General features: G+C 33.8%; 3 protein-coding genes across 3 annotated transcripts; 1 reads left to right on the top strand and 2 right to left on the bottom strand.

Annotated features, from left to right (window-relative positions):
• Positions 1-5,090: 5,090 nt before the first annotated feature.
• Positions 5,091-5,850, bottom strand: LOC148563341 (uncharacterized). Its single transcript, XM_088486747.1, has 2 exons — positions 5,749-5,850; positions 5,091-5,642 (listed from the first exon to the last, which is right to left on the bottom strand). The coding sequence occupies exons 1-2, from the start codon at positions 5,848-5,850 to the stop codon at positions 5,091-5,093; spliced, it is 654 nt and encodes a 217-aa protein (XP_088342873.1).
• A 611-nt stretch (positions 5,851-6,461) lies between these two features.
• On the bottom strand, positions 6,462-7,853 carry LOC148563342 (uncharacterized). Its single transcript, XM_088486749.1, has 3 exons — positions 7,335-7,853; positions 7,154-7,252; positions 6,462-6,767 (listed from the first exon to the last, which is right to left on the bottom strand). Exons 1-3 carry the CDS (start codon positions 7,851-7,853, stop codon positions 6,462-6,464), a joined length of 924 nt encoding a protein of 307 aa, XP_088342875.1.
• Positions 7,854-14,591: 6,738 nt separating this feature from the next.
• Positions 14,592-18,022, top strand: LOC107642825 (BTB/POZ domain-containing protein At3g50780). Its single transcript, XM_016346304.3, has 2 exons — positions 14,592-16,029; positions 16,919-18,022. The coding sequence occupies exons 1-2, from the start codon at positions 15,358-15,360 to the stop codon at positions 17,867-17,869; spliced, it is 1,623 nt and encodes a 540-aa protein (XP_016201790.1). The 5' UTR covers positions 14,592-15,357; the 3' UTR covers positions 17,870-18,022.
• The last annotated feature ends 1,016 nt before the right edge of the window (positions 18,023-19,038 follow it).

Here is a 19,038-nt window from a genome sequence, read left to right on the forward strand (position 1 = left end):
CCCTCATCAGACATCATCGTCGCCTACTGGGTTCTTCACACCATCACTTGGTCGCCAACCAGCCCCCATCGTCGCCGCTGGTTCGTCAACAAGGACCCTTATCGGCACTTAAGGATAACCATTCACTTAAAGATAAAAATAATCATCCGCATACCCAGTGAATTGAACATCCAACATATTTTAATTGTATATAACTAAACCCATTTTAATCAAATAACCATCCACATAAGAATTAAAATAACCATTCGCATACCTACTAAATGACCATCCAAGATATTATGGATTGACCACAACAAGGTGGAAACAAGAGAGAGGGAGGGTGTTGTGGTGATCGGCAGCACTGCGAATCGCGAGAAGAGAGGTGCTACGGTCGGGCGGCGCTGCTGCAAATCGCGAGAAAGAGGTTGCTGCGGTGGTCGGGGGGCGCAACTGCCAACGCAAGAGAAAGGGGTTACGACGGTCGTTTTTGCTACTGCAAATTGCGGAATGGAGAAGGATTGCAGTAATTGGGTGACGCTACTACGAATTGCGAAGTGGCATGTAGCTGCGGCACGCGAGGAGGAAGTCGCGATGGTGGACGACGTTCAACGATGCTGCACCTTACGGTGGTTGAAGCTACGACGCCATTTCCGTCGCGGCGTGGTGGGAGGAGAAAACGTGAGTTGGAGGAGGGGGAGGAGGGTTGAGATGAAACGGGAACATGATGTGATGGAGGAGGTTATGTTGTGTAACCCTAATAATTTAAATTCAAAAATTAATTATTCTAATAAATTGAAAATTTGATTTTAATAATTAATTTAACCTTTTTTTAATCGTTGTCCACGTTGTTCAACATTTACATTGTTTATCTATACTTTCTCAATTTCGAGATATAATCCAGAGTTGTATTATAATGAGGTCCCTAGGTAGAGATGGGCAAGTTCTAACTCGACATGCTATATGGCTAAAAATGGTTATTTACTATGATGCACGGACACTGATATAGATACTGGACACGACACAGGACACGCCGACACTCAATTTTTAAAATTTTATAAGACACAGGGACACGTATACATATAAAATATAAAGTATTTTTTAGATAAATCGTAATGATATTTTGATATTTTATTGATATTAGAACATAAATTAATTTTTTAAATTATTTTTAATGTCTTATTTTAATTATATAAAGTATTTAAAATATTTCGTTATTTTAATAAATAATAATATATATTATTTCTGAATTTATTTCAAGAATATATATTAAAAATAATGTTAGGTGCGCTGACACATGATGGTATTTAGGTGTGTCCAAATGTATCCGGAAAAGAATTTTTTATTTTTTATTAAGACATGGTTTGACACAACAGATACGCGTGTCGGACGAGTGTCGATGAATGTCGTATCCAAAATGTGTTTGACACGTAGACACTGTAACTTAGTAAAGTGTACGTGCTTCATAGGTTATTTATGATTTTTGCAATGTAAAATTGGGTGGGATGATTCTGTCAATTGGAGTTGGGTTTGGAAGTTAAGTGTATCAAAAAGGATGAAGTTGTTGATCTGGTTATGCTTGTATAATGCGCTTCCTACCTCTACATACTATCCATTTTCACCGGGATATGACTACCTCCAAGACTTGGCAACGTTGCCTTCTTTTCGCTGAGTCTTAAATTCATTGTCTCAGGAATTGCATGACAGCTTCTCGTGTCTAGTAGATCTCTGGTTTTTTCTGATCGTGATTTCTTTCTGTTACAAGATGTCAAAAAATGGGTGGAGGTTGGTTGTAAGGATGAGGATGAGTGGTGTTTTGTGACTTGTCTTTGGGCCATATGGATAGACTGGAATGAGTATGTCATTAACAACAACTCTAACTCTTTGGCGGAGGTGGCTTTTCGAGATCGTTTGTTATCGAAGGAGATTCATTCTGTGACGTCCATATTGCCGATTCATAGTAACTTATTTCATCTACTATTTAGATTTGTCCTGAAGAGTACTTTTTTCAAATTGAACTATGATGGAAGTTCTTATGAGGACTCTGGGGAAACGGGTTATTATGGTTTTGTTATCAAAAATAGTATTGGTGCTTGGGTGCATGGTGCCTCTGGGTCTATGTCGCAGGGTAGAACCTTGAGAGCTGAGCTCTGGGGCATCTGGCGTGGTCTTTGTTCGGCTCATGAGATAGGTTGCTCTCATCTTATTTGTGAAACAGACTTGTCGGAGACTTTCTCCTTCATTTTGCATAGGAAGATTCCCCATAATTGTTAGAAAGGTAAGAGACAATGATAAAGAAAAGGTTTTGGTGTATTCAAATTGTGTGAAATGATACAATATAGAAGGATATTATTAGTAGGTGCTAAGAGAATCGAAATAATAAAGACATAATATTTTATAATAAATATTCAGATATGCTAAATAATTCTAATAAATGCTAATTGATCCTAATATATTCTAACATTCTTCTTAAACTCAAGTTACGTTTAGGCTCCGTTTGGTTTGTGTATGTACTAAGACATAGACATTAAGACATAGACACTTGAGACATAGACATTAGATATTTGTGTTTATGTATGATGTTTGGATATAATGAATATAACATTAGTGTAGTGTCTAATGTTATGTTTGGTTAATAGAACACAAGAACACTATATAATTAGAATGACTATTTTGCCCTCCTATTTTTAATTAAAAATTCAGTAATTAAAAAAAAAAAAGCCAAGAGAGGCAGAGGCCCAAATTGATTCCAGGGTTTGTCCCTCTAACCTCAAGCCCCCAGAAATCTCCCTCTTGTGAGATCTCCTTCTTCGCGGTGATACTTTCTCCCTCAAACCTCAAGCCCCCAGAAATCTCCCTCTTGTGCGATCTCCTTCTTCGCGGTGCTCTTCCCTCGTGTGCGATCCCCTGGTTCGCGGTCTTCTTCTTCTTCTTCTTCCTCTTCTTCTTTTTTTCTTCTTCTTCTTCTTCTTCTTCTTCTTCTTCTTCTTCTTCTTCTTCTTCTTCTTCTTCTTCTTCTTCTTCTTCTTCTTCTTCTTCTTCTTCATTGTTGGTCTTAATTGTTGCGAGTGTGTTTGATAGGTTCCGTTTACGAGAGGGAAAGAGGAAGGCGGCTCATTGATGAAAAGCCTGTGTGTTGAATTACCGTCGAAGAAGAAGCCGTCTCCTCCGCGTTTGGCAGGTATGTACCATACCCATTCATAATATTTACAGCTTATACTGTATTTTTAAGAGTTAGGAGTTTGCAATTTAGGGTTTAATGTTTACTGCATTTTGGGAATACGGTGCTTGAAATATCTAGCTGCTGCAATTTTGGGAATACGGTGCTTAAAATAGTAGTAATTGAAAAAATTTACTTATCAAACTTTACAAATTAGTGGATACTTTAGTCGATACTTTTGATATATTTAGAATTTTATGGTGATCAATTGTTGTGATGATAGTTCGTTGGGCTTAACTTGGTAAGTGCTTCATAGGATGGAATATTTCTTCTTCTTGTTCTTCTTTTCCCCTTTTGTTTTCTGCTGTAATGTAATCAATGCAGAAATAACACTTGAACGACAGCATGTACAAGTTATTCATAAATTCGTTTATCTTGGTGAAACAACCACACATGAAAGTTAGGGTTTGCTTTGCTTGTGGTGTACTGTGTTCAACCGATTGATAGTTTCAATATCTGTCCACTTGTTTATGTTGTTGTTTTTCTTGTTTTCATATGGCGAAAAGCAATTAACTACAGTTGTTGGCCTGATTTGCATCAATACTCAGTATTGCTATTCTTAATGCTTTGCAATTACAAATATCCATATTTTAATTTTGATCTAAATATATTTAAGTATTTAGCTTATAATGCTGAGTAGATTGAAGTGTGTAGGTGACATCTTGAAAGATGCACTATATATTGATATTAGGCTTCATGTTGTTGATGCTTTTTATTATTTAGGATTGTTGGAAATGTTGATGAAATCCATATTTATAATCCATCCATTTACCGGTGAATTCATGCTAATACTTTGAGAATAGAAATTGGTGTTTGAGCTATATGCTTTTTCGTGGTAATGCATTTAGCTTAAGCTATCTCTTATTTCAAATTTTGAATGTGTTTATTGAATTTCTTTTTGCAGGAAGGGTTTGTGCCTGCTATCAAAGGATCAGGCAGTTATGATTAGCAGTAGAAATGGTTGGCTTTGGCTTATAAGATGCAAATAATTGGTTGCTATGCACAAACATAAGTTGGTCATGGATCAAATGTTGAACGGCTTGAGACAACTGCAACATTGGAACAAAAATTACCTTTGAAAGTTGTAATTTTTTTCAATTATGTGGCACTGTATTTGTACAATGAACACCTGAGAAACAATAACATAAGAGTTCCATTGGTATAGTTTTAGGATTCAAGACAATTGTATGATTGAAAATTGTATGAATTGAAAATTGAATGAAAAGTGGTTTCTTTGAAATTTAACTTGGCCTGTTGTTTGCTTTCAGCAATGAGTATTTGAAGTATATGTTTTTTGCTTTGCACTAATATGTAACTGGAGAATTTGAAACTCAAGCTGTAAACCAAGTGTATGAAATCAATACAGGAAGTGCAGTATTTTACTGTACCTAAAAATTGAATCAAATTTTGCAGAAGTGCACAACTTTGTTGTGCAAAAGTAAGCTGCACAATTATAATTCATCTGTACCTAAGTGCAGAAAATCAACAAACAGAATGCAGAAATTAATTTTAAATATGCAGAGGTAAATAACTTTAAGGACAAAATTACACAATACATTTGAACCTCGACAACAGAATTACAGATTTTGATTGCAATAATGCATAATTGCACAGTATAAAATGTAACTTTGCATAATATAATTAATAAACACCTGAGGCATAACTTAGGTGCATAAACCAAAATATCAACACATATTGTTGCAGATTACAAATAAAAGTCAGTTCATGCATAAATTAGGTGCATATATAGCTATTGCACTTTAATAATACAACAATTACCTAAACCCTCTTCAATTATAGCAAAATACCCACAGTATTTAGCAATAGACCTTAATAATATAACAACTAATTAAACAAACAACACTAATAATAGCTAAAAGTTTTCCATTATATCTCATACGAATGCTGCCTTTTCCTCGTCCAAACTCCAAAAGGTTGCCTTCAATTCCGGATTCTGCACAAATTTCTTTGCAACTTGCACAATCTCCATTGTGTCAAAGCCAAGACTCTTTAAAGTTCTGCCCAAGTTCACTTGGTCATTTACCCCACTCATTGCATTTGCTAGTACTTGCACATGCTTTCCTTGATCTTCTACCGCGGACTTAAAAGTTTCAGCCAAGTTTGATAGGATTGCAGCATCATTGGTTTTCTTAGTTGCAGATTGACGTCCTTGATTTCTCTCACTTGATGAAGCAAAAGAAGTCGAGAAGGTGTTGGGTAATTCACTCTCAGCAACCCCTAAATCCTCCATGTCAATATCATCGCTGCCTAATCCCAAACCACCAGCTGTGGCCGCAGCAAATGTAGATCCCGGAGTAACATCTTCTTCAGCATCTTTGCCACTGCATGCTTCAACACCGGTAGCTCTATCCTTACCAAAAATATTGCCAAGACGTTCAAACAAGGGAAACGGCTTGCCGGGAGTGTAGAGTGTGACGTTGCGACCCTATACCATAAACCAAAATCGACATTAATAAACATAGAAAAAATGAAATTCAGATTTGTAAGTTTAAAGATCTTGCAAGAGGAGTGATTAAAAACGAAAAACATACCTTTCCCCAAGCTTCCAATACTTGCTTGCTATCGACTTCAACACACATTTTTTCCGAATTCCATCCAAAGCCGCTACAACCCAACATCTCAGCCACATACATATATTTTTCTTTTAGTCGCTTGTGTTTATTTCTGATGTGCTTCACAGTGAGGCCACATCCAGGAAACTTCTCATTCATCTTATCTGCCAGCTTTTGAAATGCTCCGGGTTTAAATTGACCGGCATCTGCCCTCTTGCCTTCAACAACCAATTCCTCCATGAAGACCACAAATTGTTCAATTTCCTGTTCAGTCCACTGACGTGGTATGGAAGCCATTGATGCTGGATAATGTAGTTGCACAATAAAGGAAAAAGAGCACCAGACCAACGGAATTACTATCAGAACTATAAATGAGTTACAGCAGAATCTTTATCAGCATTGCAACAGACTTACAATAACAGCAACTACACAATAAATATCAAGTTACTAGCAGAATTTTAGCAAATCAATACTGGCTAGCAGATTTGTAACAGAGTAACACTACAATAAATTAACAATTGCAACAGAGTTTAAATAATCACTAGTAGAATATCAACATAATTCAACAATTTCAACCAAATTAGAACACAACTAATTAAACCTATTATGCAAATACATTACGCCTTAAAAAAACTCAAATAATTTCAAGAGAAACAAAGCAGATATGATAAAACTAAGAAAAATTTGAAACTCTACGCTCCATGTTCTCCTCTCCATATTTCCCACATCTCAGTTGCTAAGTCCTCACGCCATTGAGTCCACTCATGACTACTTTCCACAACATCAATTACGTCGGCTTCATCAACAACAGTGTCATCTCCAACGGGTATATGCTCTGGTAAAAGAGTTGCATCTTCTTCGGGATCAACATCCATGTTCATACGAATAAAATTTTGTAACAAACAACACGCAATAATAATGTGGCTTTGGATTCTAATTGGATAGAATGAGGGGCTTCGTAGAATTGCCCATCTCTTCTTAAGCAGCCCAAAGCACCGCTCAATCACATTCCTAGCTGATGAATGCTTCTTATTAAATAACTCTAGATGATTTCGTGGTGCACGGTGACCTTGAGCCCACTCATTGATATGATACCGGACATTTCTATAAGGAGATAAAAATCCTCTACCATTGGTATAGCCAGCGTCCACTAAATAATAAGACCCTAAAATGGAAGGATGGAAAAATTATAAGGGGTATATCGTAATTCTTTAATAGATAGCTAATGCACTTATGAAGAGATTAATTTAAACATACCAACAGGTATTTTCAAGCCATTACGTCGAGTAATGGCATCTCTAAGTACCCTTGAATCAGATGCCGATCCTTCCCAACCGCTAAGGACATAGACGAAATTCATGTTCCGATTGCAAACCCCTAAGACGTTGGTGGATATTCTAGATTTCCTTGTCCGATACCTAGATTTATCACTCTTGGGGACTGTGACATCTATGTAAGTTCCATCTAATGCTCCTAGACAACCCTATCAAATGGACAAAACAAAATAGTTATTACATACAAATAAAGTTGACCAAGACAAATTTAAAGTTTATGCAACACCTTACCTTAAACCATTTCCATCTGGGATCTATAGAATCCTCTGGTACAGGGTCTGCCTTTGCAAATAACACACTTTGGACACGCAAAACTGAACCTAACACCTTATGAAAATACCTAGATACAGTTTCACCAGACCTATAAAACCTAACTTGTACACTGCGATTTTTGGTATGATGAGCTAATATAATCAAGAAAGTTGCTACTTGCTCCCCTATGCCAACATGACCATCATCATCTAACCCACCTTGAACTTGTAGCAATTCACACAAATTAGCAAATGCATTCAAACTCATTCTTAACTCCCATATGCAATTTCTATCGCCACCCGCCCCAATGATGCTATCTAATGCATCTCGCCTTAATGGCAATGTGTTCACTCTTCGCCCAATTGAAGAATGGCCCCTCCTTTTATTCCTAATATACATATACAAAGTAACTAAAAGAAACAACATCATCGTGTCAGATTGCGTTCTCATGATCCAGTAATATCCAACACATAGCTTAATTTGTTCAGAACGATCCATCATCACTTCCTAAGAAACAATAAAAAATAAATGCATAAAAATAAAATAAATTCTAAAACCCAGTTTGACAACACTCAAGAGTAAACTTTTCTTTATGATTTTAACTAAACTACAAGTAGAGAAAACACCCATTACATAATCACTTACTCATATTAGCAAGCTAACAGTTTTTGATACATAAATGGATAACTCTTAATTTACAGTTGCTAATTTTCTCTGGACTATAAATCGGAAATAAAATTCAAGGTAAAAATATACTAATAAATATCAAAACTAAGCAATCAATCAGCGGGCTCAGATTCCATGAACAAAACAACAAATAAATTATTGGGATCTAATTAAATAATAAGTCATCAAGTGGAGATACACAATGCTCCGTTATGATAACAAGTATACAATTGGGACTAAGTACAAGAAGCTCTCACATGGACTCAAATTCATAATTTTGAAACATCAAACTGATTCAAATTGAACCATAATACTATGACATAATACTCCAACCAAACTCCATTAAAAATACATATCCAAAACAGAAGATTACCCAACACATAAGTGTTCAAAAAAAAATTGGATATCCAATACAGCAACATACAAATACAACATACAAACAAACAAGAAGATTACGATTATTTCAAACCTTGAGCTGAGCTTTCTAGCACAGATAAAGGAGAAAGCTTGTGATAGAACAATAAAAAGTTTCAGCACATCGAACAACACACACAAGTGAAGAAGATTTACAAAGCTGCAAAAGCAAGAAAACAGAGGAGAAGAGATTAGAACTAGTTAGGGTTTATGAAAAGGAGAAGGAGATTTTCATAGAATAACAACAAGTTTCACAAAATCGACCAACGCATACATACAATGGAGAATCCACGATGCTTCAGAAAACAAATGACAAGGGCTGAGAACTTATTAAGGTTTGTAAATAGAGAAGGAGATATTTGGAATTTTAAAAAATTGATGAGGATAAAATGGTCCAAAAATAAAATTTTAGATCTGTGTCCAAGGTTTTTGTTCTGTGTCTCACCATTTTATTGAGACACTAAAAACATGTATACTGTGTATGCTTATGGGTATGTGTGTATCTCCAATTTTTGTGTCTCACTAACCAAACACCAGACACGTTCTCCCGTGTCTATGTCTTGCCCAGATAGACACACTAACCAAACGCAGTGTTAAGTCACACAAAAAAAACTCAAGTTACATTTGAAACTTATTTAAAACAATGAAACAAAGGAAAAAATTGCATAAACTGCTGGAAGAAAGTGCAGACAGAACTGTCGGAAAGGAGTACAGATGAAACTGTCGCAAAGAAGTACAGACGAAATTGTCGCAAAGAAAGTGCAAACGAAACTGCCGCAAAAAAAAGCGCAGACGAAACTAACGCAAGAAAAACGCAGACAAAGCTACTGCAAGAGTGGTGAACTGCCAAAAAACTACAGAAAAGATGGCAATCTGTCAGAAAGATGGCGAGCAACCCGAAAACTACCGAAAAAGTGGCAAACTATGAAAAGATGGTAAAATGTTGGAGGATAACGAACCGCCGAAAAGTGACGAAAAATATATGGTTTCTCCATGATAATAGGTAAGAAATGGATGATAGTGGTATTTGATTCATTAGACTGAAAAAGATACAAGATGGGATGATAGACTAATTGGTAAGGTAAAAAACTTCATAAGAGTGATCAAAGACAAAGAAAAATGGCATAAAAGAAAAGTATAAAAAATACAGTAATTTCATCCAAAGAAAAATAATCATATGTGTATTCAAATTATATAAAATGATGTAATATAAAAGGATATTAATATGTGCTAAGAGAATTAAAATAATAAATACGTAATACATATAATAAGTATTCAAATATACTAAATAATTTTAATCAATATTAATTGATCACAATATATTCTATCGATCAATGATCATACAAAAGTCGACGTAATTGTTCAAATTTTTGAGTTGATTGACAGACATACTAATCAAGTAGCTGATTGGTTAGCTAAACATGGTGTGTTGATGGTGTCTGGCTCAGGATTCGGTGGTCCAGGAACCTTTGGACCACTTAGTGGTCCAAGTAGAAAATATGTTTTTGGAGTTTTTTTATCAATTGCTACGTAGTCTTTGAACTAATTTTAATTACAAATCAACCCCATATATTTTATTTAATTATAAAAATAATTTTTTATTTTATAAATTATTATTTTATCAATTATCAATTATATTTATTAACAATCAAATACAAAAATAACAACCAATTATATCCTCCATTCATCCTAATAATTCCAATTGATTAAAAAATTAACTTTGATCTCGTTACGTTCGTCCATGGTTTCCAAATCGTGTTTCCTTGAAATTCAATCGATTGGTTTTTCAAAACAATCGATTGAATGATAACTCAATCGATTGGTTTACATTATATCACAAAACAATCGATTGAAAGTTGTAAGGTAGAATGGTAAAAAGCTTAAACCAATCGATTGTTTATACTTTCCAATCGAATGAATGCCTCAAAACAATCGATTGTTGTTGTTACTCAATTGATTGAATTCACGAAAACAACATGAACTTGCCAAATACAATCGATTGGAAAGTGATAGACATTGAAGTTTTAGCCAAATTCAATCGATTGGTAATGTAATCCAATCGATTGGAAGGTGATGACGTTGAATATTTTGCCAATTTCAATCGATTGGTAATGGAATATCCATCTACTCAATCAATTGGTAATGTTCTCATTTTTCAGAATTCTGTAGGATTTTGCACAATTTATTCTATTCTACTTTCATAAATCACAAATAAGTTGTACAAATCCTCATTAATCCAATTTTTTTTTTCAATCACCATGATCAGGATCTTATTATCTTCTTGCACCAATATCAATGTATTAACATAAGAACAATTTTTATCACTTAACTTAAATCATTGATCCTGTAGTTTGGTCTAGTTTGAACGAAGGAAATGTATTTCTACTAGTATTAATTAAATCCGTGATACTACATGACGAAATTATTTTGGTAACCAAGTTTAACCAAGTTGGTTCAATAGCTTATTAGTATAATAAAAAACAATTGATTGAGTAGATGGGTACCATTACCAATCGATTGAAATTGGCAAAACATTCAACTTCATCACCTTCCAATCGATTGGATTACATTACCAATCGATTGAATTTGGCTAAAACTTCAATGTCATCACTTTCCAATCGATTGTATTTGGCAAATCCATGTTATTTTCGTGAATTCAATCGATTGAGTAACAACCACAATCGATTGTTTTGAGGCATTCATTCGATTGGAAAGTATAAACAATCGATTGGTTTAAGCTTTTTACCATTCTACCTTACAACTTTCAATCGATTGTTTTGTGATATAGTGTAAACCAATCGATTGAATTTCAAGGAAACACGATTTGAAAGCCATGGACGAACGTAACGAGATCAAAGTTAATTTTTTAATCAATTGGAATTATTAGGATGAATGGAGGATATAATTGGTTGTTATTTTTGTATTTGATTGTTAATAAATATAATAGATAATTGATAAAATAATAATTTATAAAATAAAAAATTATTTTTATAATTAAATAAAATATATGGGGTTGATTTGTAATTAAAATTAGTTCAAAGACTACGTAGTAATTAATAAAAAAACTCCAAAAATATATTTTTTTACTTGGACCACTAAGTGGTCCAAAGGTTCCTGGACCACCGAATCCTGTGCCATGGTGTCTACCGAAATAATTTGCATGAAACCTCCAAACTCTTTGCAGAGGATTTTATATCACAACCTCTCTTAAGAATCTTTATTCTCGTATCTTTTTAGTTTCTTGTTCAACCAAAAAAAAAGCCTTAACCATAAGAATTTATTAGCAAGACTAAAGTGATGAGTTTCTATTTTCTAATAAACTTCTTAAGTTGGCAACAAATTTTAAAGTTGTTCCATACCTCAATCATTTTTAACATGGAGATCTCAATTAGTCGTCCCTTTTCTCCATCTCTTTATCAAAATTAATTGTAGGACATACAAGGGAGGGAAAAGATGATGAAACGCATGGCTCTTCTTCCTGTCATTGGATCCCATAATGGTAAAAATTAATTAATATAAAGGTTTAATTACTCTGATAGTCCCTATAGTTTTGCAAAATTTTCAATTAGATTTCTATATTTTTTTTCTTTTAATTGAGTCCTTGTACAATTTTTTTTTAATTGGGTTCCTACACTTTTTTTTTTCTTTTATTTAGGTCCCTGTACTAATTCTTTCTTTTTAATTGGGGCCCTATAAAATTAAGTCAATTACTACTAAGAGGGACTTAATTGAAAAAAAAATTGGTGCAGGGACCCAATTAAAAAAAAAATATAAGAACCTAATTGAAAATTTCACGAAACTATAGGACCAACAAAATAAATAAACCTACACACTACAAACTTAATAAAATGTGTCGAGTGGAAAATCCCATAACAAATTCTTCCTAAAGTTTATTGAATGACAATATAGAATTGAAGTAAATCAAGTTTAAACTTTTACTACTAATTTAATAATTATTTAATTAAGAATTTAATAAAATCAAATCAATTAGTAAAATGCCAAGGTGAATTTTATAATATCTATTATTTGATATTTAATTTTTATAATAAATTTTAAATATTTAAAAAATATTTATTTTTATATTTTTAAAATTAAATATTAATTATTTATTTTTTTAATAAGTTAAACACTATTTTTTAAACACTGATAACAATGGCAAAATGAACCTCTAGAAATTAGAAGATACTCCGTGGTTGAGAGATATTAATTCGGGGATGGTTACCAACCACTTATTAAGTGGCAGACGGCTCAGCAAACTCACTAAACAAAGATTATTATTTTTTGGCATGTGCTCCATGTATTCATGCATGATATTCATATTGATATTGATATTAAATAATGATACTATGTTTTTTTCTTTTATACTCTTTCTCCAATCTATGAATAATGCTTCTTCAAGTCTATTAAGTTTTGACCGATAATTAATTTGAGTTGATTCATTATCATCATGATTTCATGAAAATAAAGTTTTTAGTTTTATTATTTGTATTTTATTTTCACAATTTTAATGGAATACTCTTATTTTTTTAAAAGAACATAACGAACTACTTCAATCAATCATCAATGGAAATAATTGCTACAAGTTTGTACCAACCTATAGCTTTCTGTCGGTATCAATTTCATGAACAAAAATGAAAATATCAATCCAATGGTCCATGCCAAATCTTTGTATTAGGCTATGTATGTGATCCTCTTTTCATATAGAATAAGTAGTGAAAGTAAAATGATGATTATAATGGTGACCAAAGTTTATTAAAAAAAAAAAACAGATGTTTCATAAAGATGCAAATTTAACTTTGTCTCTCAATATGAGGTCACAGCACTTTGATTAATATTTAAGTCGCAAGAAACTTAGATGTATGCTCAAATTCTATATAATAAAATAACAGATATTAAATTTGTCTGAATTTTTGTATATGGAAAATTTTGTTGTGCCTTAAAATTTTTTGCTCAAATTATCTAAACATAGAGATAGAAAAAAAAAAAAGTAAAATCCATCCTTTATTTTTTAATTTTATGTCTAAAATTTAAACATGATAGAAAGAACCTTTGCATATATATAAAACAGTAAAAAGATTAGACGTTTGGAGTGTTTATGTCTAGGTAAAGTAATGTCCATGATTATTTATTTATTTGTATGAACATGGAACTTGTAATGTACGCAAACAACAAAAAGGGTAAAATACATAGGAGCAAAATATGTGTCTGTCTCTTAAAGATTCACATCTCATTCCCTTCCAATCGGAGGTTTCAACTCAGGACCATCCATCATTTTCACTTTCATGTTCATAATTTTCATGTATATAGATATGCCACTTTCAACGATAAATAAATACAAACTACTAAATCAGCCAAAAAAAAAAAAAAGAAGAAAATTGCTCGATCCCTTTCTGATATGCACCTATCACCTATGTATACCAAGATTCTCTGTTCAACCTCAAAAGGGCCCAATGGTAATTACACATGCAACATAGCAAAGCATACTTCAGGCTTACTCCATGTCCATTCTCCTACATCATAACTTTGGTCACTCCAACCTTGAAATTCCAACGACCCTTCCAAAAAGCAACAGGAACAGGTACACAGACAATAAAGGATCCCATAAATATATTCATAATTTAATATATCATAAACCAAATAAAAATAAACAATAAACAATATAATGGGGAGGCATGCTTAGCTTGCTGTCTGTTACATTGCTGAGTTGTGTATTATAGTGAACTTAAATACAAAAATAATAATTAATTTGAATTGATTGAATGCTCAAGTTATTTGTCTGTTTTTTTTATATATTTTATATAAATAATTAATTTTTATCAAATATAATCATTTTAAATTACTTGATAATTTTTCAATAGTCATACAAAAAGCACTTTTTTTTAATTTTAATTTTGGAACCAAGCAACACAAAAATTGTTGGACCCAAATCATCAAAAGAAATAATCTGCTAAAGTAGAAAAAACAGAGTCCCATGAGCTATTATGATGTAGTATTCCATTCCATTTCATCTCATTCATTGCATCTTTCTCTTTTTCTTTTTATTGGGTCTCGTGGTGTTGTTATCAACTTTACAAATTAAAATAGGGACTATATTTAGTTATTTACTACAAATTATACTCTTCATTATTTATTTATTATTATTAATATTATTATTCCACCCCCTGGACCCTGCAACTCTCTGCTCTGTTTCTCACTCTCTCTCAGTGGTTCCCTTGAGGATCAACAGCGTTGGCTCCTCTTCAATCTTTTTCTTTTTTTTGGCTCCTCATATCACACCAAACTCTTGAGTAAGGCTTCTGCTTTTCCTGTTTAATGGTGACCAGTGTTCACAGATACACAAAACAAAGCAAAAAAGTGTTTTTTTTTTTTTTTTTTTTCCTGTGTGCTGATCTGTAGCTAACTGTGAGGTCAGATATGGAACTTCTCATTTGTACTTTTGAAAATGTTCCAACCACTTTTTTTAAAAAAAAAATTATAAAAGATAAATAAAAAGAAGAAATTTCTAATTTCTGCTTATTCGTCCTCCCATTTTGCTTGGGTTTCAAATTCTATTTCCCATTTGAGAGTAAAGAAAAAAGAAAAAAAAAAGATTAAATCTTTTTCAGTTTTTCTCCCTTCACCATTGAACATTCCTCAGCTCCATGCCAATTTCTATGAAACTAGATTTGTTCTTCTGGGGAGAGTAAAGATCAGCTTCAAAGATTCCAGCTTTTCATTTTCCTTTCTCCCGTGTTTCATGAGGGAAAAGGCACGGTTTTAGTAATTCAAGAGAGCAAAAACAACTGAAGTTCCGCATAGAAAGGAGTGAAATTTGGCTGAGTTATTTCTCAGCTTGACTTGTTGCCAGTTGAAGCATCATTTTTTGAGTTTGAGTGTGATGCCGTTATATTGTTAGGTGTGAAAACCTTGTCACTTGTCAGATATGAGTGATGTTAGGCTTGGCAAGGTGGTGGAGCAGCAAGGTCAAGGTCAAACAAGGATTAAGAATGTTCCAATTGCTGTCACCCCAGAAGGGTTTTGGTGCTGCCCTTCCCCTGTTGTGTTCCAGAAAGGTCTCAAGGTTCAAACTCCTCTCAACAACAAACCAAAACCCTCTTCACCACCACTACTTTCAAAGAACACTGCTCACAAGATACCAGCTTCAGTTACAGAGAGGAGAGCAGTGCCTGCTGCACCACCACCATCAAGATTGGTGGTCGCTTCAGATGTTCAAAAATGCAGTGATGACCCCGAAAGGCCTCCAGCTGCAGCATCTGTGGCTACTACAGAGAGACCTCAAAGGAACAAGGTTGAGACTTTGCCCAAGAAGGTTGCTATTGAGTTTGGTGAAGCTGGATCCTGTGATATGAAGGTGGTTTTGTTGGGGAAGCAAGGGTTTTGTGTCAAGTTGAGTGTGCATAGGGATGTATTGAGGGAGAAGAGTAGTTTCTTTGCTGAGAAATTCTCTGAGTTAGGTGGAATTTCATCATGTCTCCAAATTGAAGATTGTGAAGATGTTGAAATATATGTTGAAACTGTTGGCCTTATGTACTGCAAAGAAATGAAGCAGAGGCTTATGAAGCAGAATGTTTCTCGCATTCTTCGAATACTCAAGGTAATCTTGCTTAATTTTCTGCTTATTTTCTATTTTGAGTTTTTGAATTCTAAGGATTGATTGCTTATACTCTTTTGATCTTACTGGTATTGTAAATTTTCAGATTATCTTTCATGGTTCCTTTTTGTTTGTTAGCATAGAACAACTATATTTCCTTGTGAGGCATTTATTTGTATCTCCACTGATATTAGGAGGTTCATCATTTATTAGTTTCCTTTCTTTTTTGGGTGCTCTAATAGCTTCCTTATTTAAAGCCGCTACCAATTGCAGCTTTATTGTCATGGAATAGATACAAGTGTGTATAAGCTCAATAAGCATCAATATTCAGTACTACTTTGTGATAATCTAAACTAGCATGCAAATGTTTCTGAGAGACACTTGATTCTCTTTGAACACATTTCTCCATCCTAATACTAAAGGTGGAAGTGTTTTATACAAAGGGAATTCCATGGATTGTGCTATTTGTGATGCAAATTCACATACTGACTTGCTGTTGATGGCAAATCAAGAATTGTGGAAAATGTGAACTGTAGGGAATAGGGATGATGATGGGTAATTCTTCTGTCAATTAGGGGTCAGTTTAGTGAAATCCTTAAGCCTCATCCATAACTTTCTGCTATATTGTGTTCATTTCAAATCTTTGTCCTACTTAATCGTTTGTTAGGAATGAACTATTGCTTGATGACACCAACTCAAATCAAGCTATTTGACATTGCTGTAGGATTTGTTTGATATGTATATATCATTTCCATACAGATAAATGTTAAAGAACATAACTTATTTGATTGCAATTCAATTATATCAATATTCTTAGTTTTTATTTTTAAGCATTACTTGATTCTTTTTGCCGAAAGATCTTCAATAAAACTGAAGGAAACTATTTCTGCAGGTTGCAGAATCGCTTGGCTTCAGTTCGTGTATCCAGTCATGTTTAGATCACTTGGAGGCAGTCCCTTGGGTTGGAGAAGAAGAAGAAGAAAAGGTGGTGTCAACCGTACTGCGACTCAAAGGAGAAGGAATCGGGGTCAACCCTGTGCTAAAACGTGTTTCTCCTGAAATTTCTAATGCACAGAAGGATACTCTATCCCACATACTTGAACTTGTTCTCAAAAGCAATGAGGAGAGAGGTCGCCGAGAGATGAAATCCATAGTTCTAAAGCTCCTTAGGGAGAATAACAGTCTTCCAGGCTCCACTGGTTCAGCTGACATATGCAATGATATGATTTATAGATCATGCAGAAGCTGCTTGGATTCATTATTGTCACTGTTCAAGCAGGCTGCAGAAGCAGACGTTCCGGACACACCTAGCATTAGCAGAGAATCCATACTAAAACAAATAGCCCTTGAAGCCGATAACCTTTCATGGCTGCTTGAGATTTTAGTTGACAAACAAGCTGCTGATGAGTTTGCGCTGATGTGGGCGAATCAGGAGGAACTGGCTACCCTACATGGAAAACTCCCCATCGTAGCACGCTATCACATCAGCTGCATTTCGGGAAGACTGTATGTCGGCATTGGAAGAGGGGAGTTGTTGCCATCAAAGAACACACGCTTGTCACTGTTGCAGACATGGTTGCAGCCTCTGATCAATGACTACAACTGGTTACAGCACGGATGCAGGTCGTTTGACAGGAAACTTGTGGAGGAAGGAATCGGGAGGACTATACTAACCTTGCCACTGGAGGATCAGCAGAGTATTCTGCTTTCTTGGGTCGGGAGTTTCTTGAAAACGGGAGATGGATGTCCCAACCTTCAGAGAGCTTTTGAGGTGTGGTGGCGAAGAACCTTTGTTAGACCTTACATGGACGGCCAAGGGAATGATGCAATGCAAGATAGTTGAGAGTGTTGTCAAAGAAGCCTGTCATGTGTTAATGGATATGTTAAAGTGGTTTTGGAACTTTACTCTTACTTTCTTTCTTTCTTTCTTTCTTTCTTTCTTTCTTTTTAAATTTGATGAATTGAAAGAATGATAAAAATATGTTGATTTCAGAAATGGAGTTTACTAACAAGTACTAAGACTTATATATATACTAGTATTTTTACCACTAATAATTACGGGAATATAAATTTTTTAAAATTACGGTCTATTTTGTTCTGACAGTATAGATTATGCATGACACAAAAGGTTTATAAAATCAAACTACTTTTACAAAAGAAAGTCGCAGGTTAACAAATGTCTCTAACTAAGAAGACCAATGTATTTGTACATAAAAAATTAAATAATAAGAATTTTAGTTATTATTTTTATATGAAAAAGTATAATTTTTTATTAATAATTAATTTTAACATTCGTTGTCTAAAATTTAAAATAATTTAACATGTATACTTTTATATTTAATTAGATGTTAACTGTTAAGTCTGTTATACAAATAGAAATAATTAATTTTTATACTTGTTATTTAAAAATAATATTTTTTTTCTATGTATATAAAAATATAATTAGGGGCAATTTACCCAAATAAATAAATTGGATGAAAGCTTTACTCAAATACACAAAACAAAAATCCCTTACGTACATGTGCATTTTCACATTTTTATGTAAACCGTGGGAAAAGCTACCACGGTTTCTGATTTTAACATAAACCGTGGCAAGCTACCACGGATTATGGTATTTGTGGTTTGTGTGTAAATCGTGGCAAGCTCCAACGGTTTACGAAGAGAGAAAGCTAAGCATAAACCGTGGCAAGCTTCCACGGTTTATGAAGGAGGAATTTTTATCATAAACCATTTATTTTTAGATGTTTGATTGCATCAATGTGGTATCATTTAGACTGCGCATGATAATTGTGACAGAATACATGTATATAATAGAAGCTCAAACCGCTTAAACTATCAAATACATAGCAGATAATATATTAGACAATTCTCAAACCTTTTTAACTATCATTTCCTGTTACTTCATTATTGTGTCATATCATGCACCCAACAAAACTAATCTAATGTAATCTAAACTTCACTCTCAAATCTCAATACTCACTGCTCAACACACAATAGTAAAACAATTTTGTT

This window comes from Arachis ipaensis, chromosome B5 (genome assembly GCF_059453495.1).
Source record: "Arachis ipaensis isolate K30076 ecotype BB chromosome B5, ASM5945349v1, whole genome shotgun sequence".
NCBI lineage: Eukaryota > Viridiplantae > Streptophyta > Magnoliopsida > Fabales > Fabaceae > Arachis > Arachis ipaensis.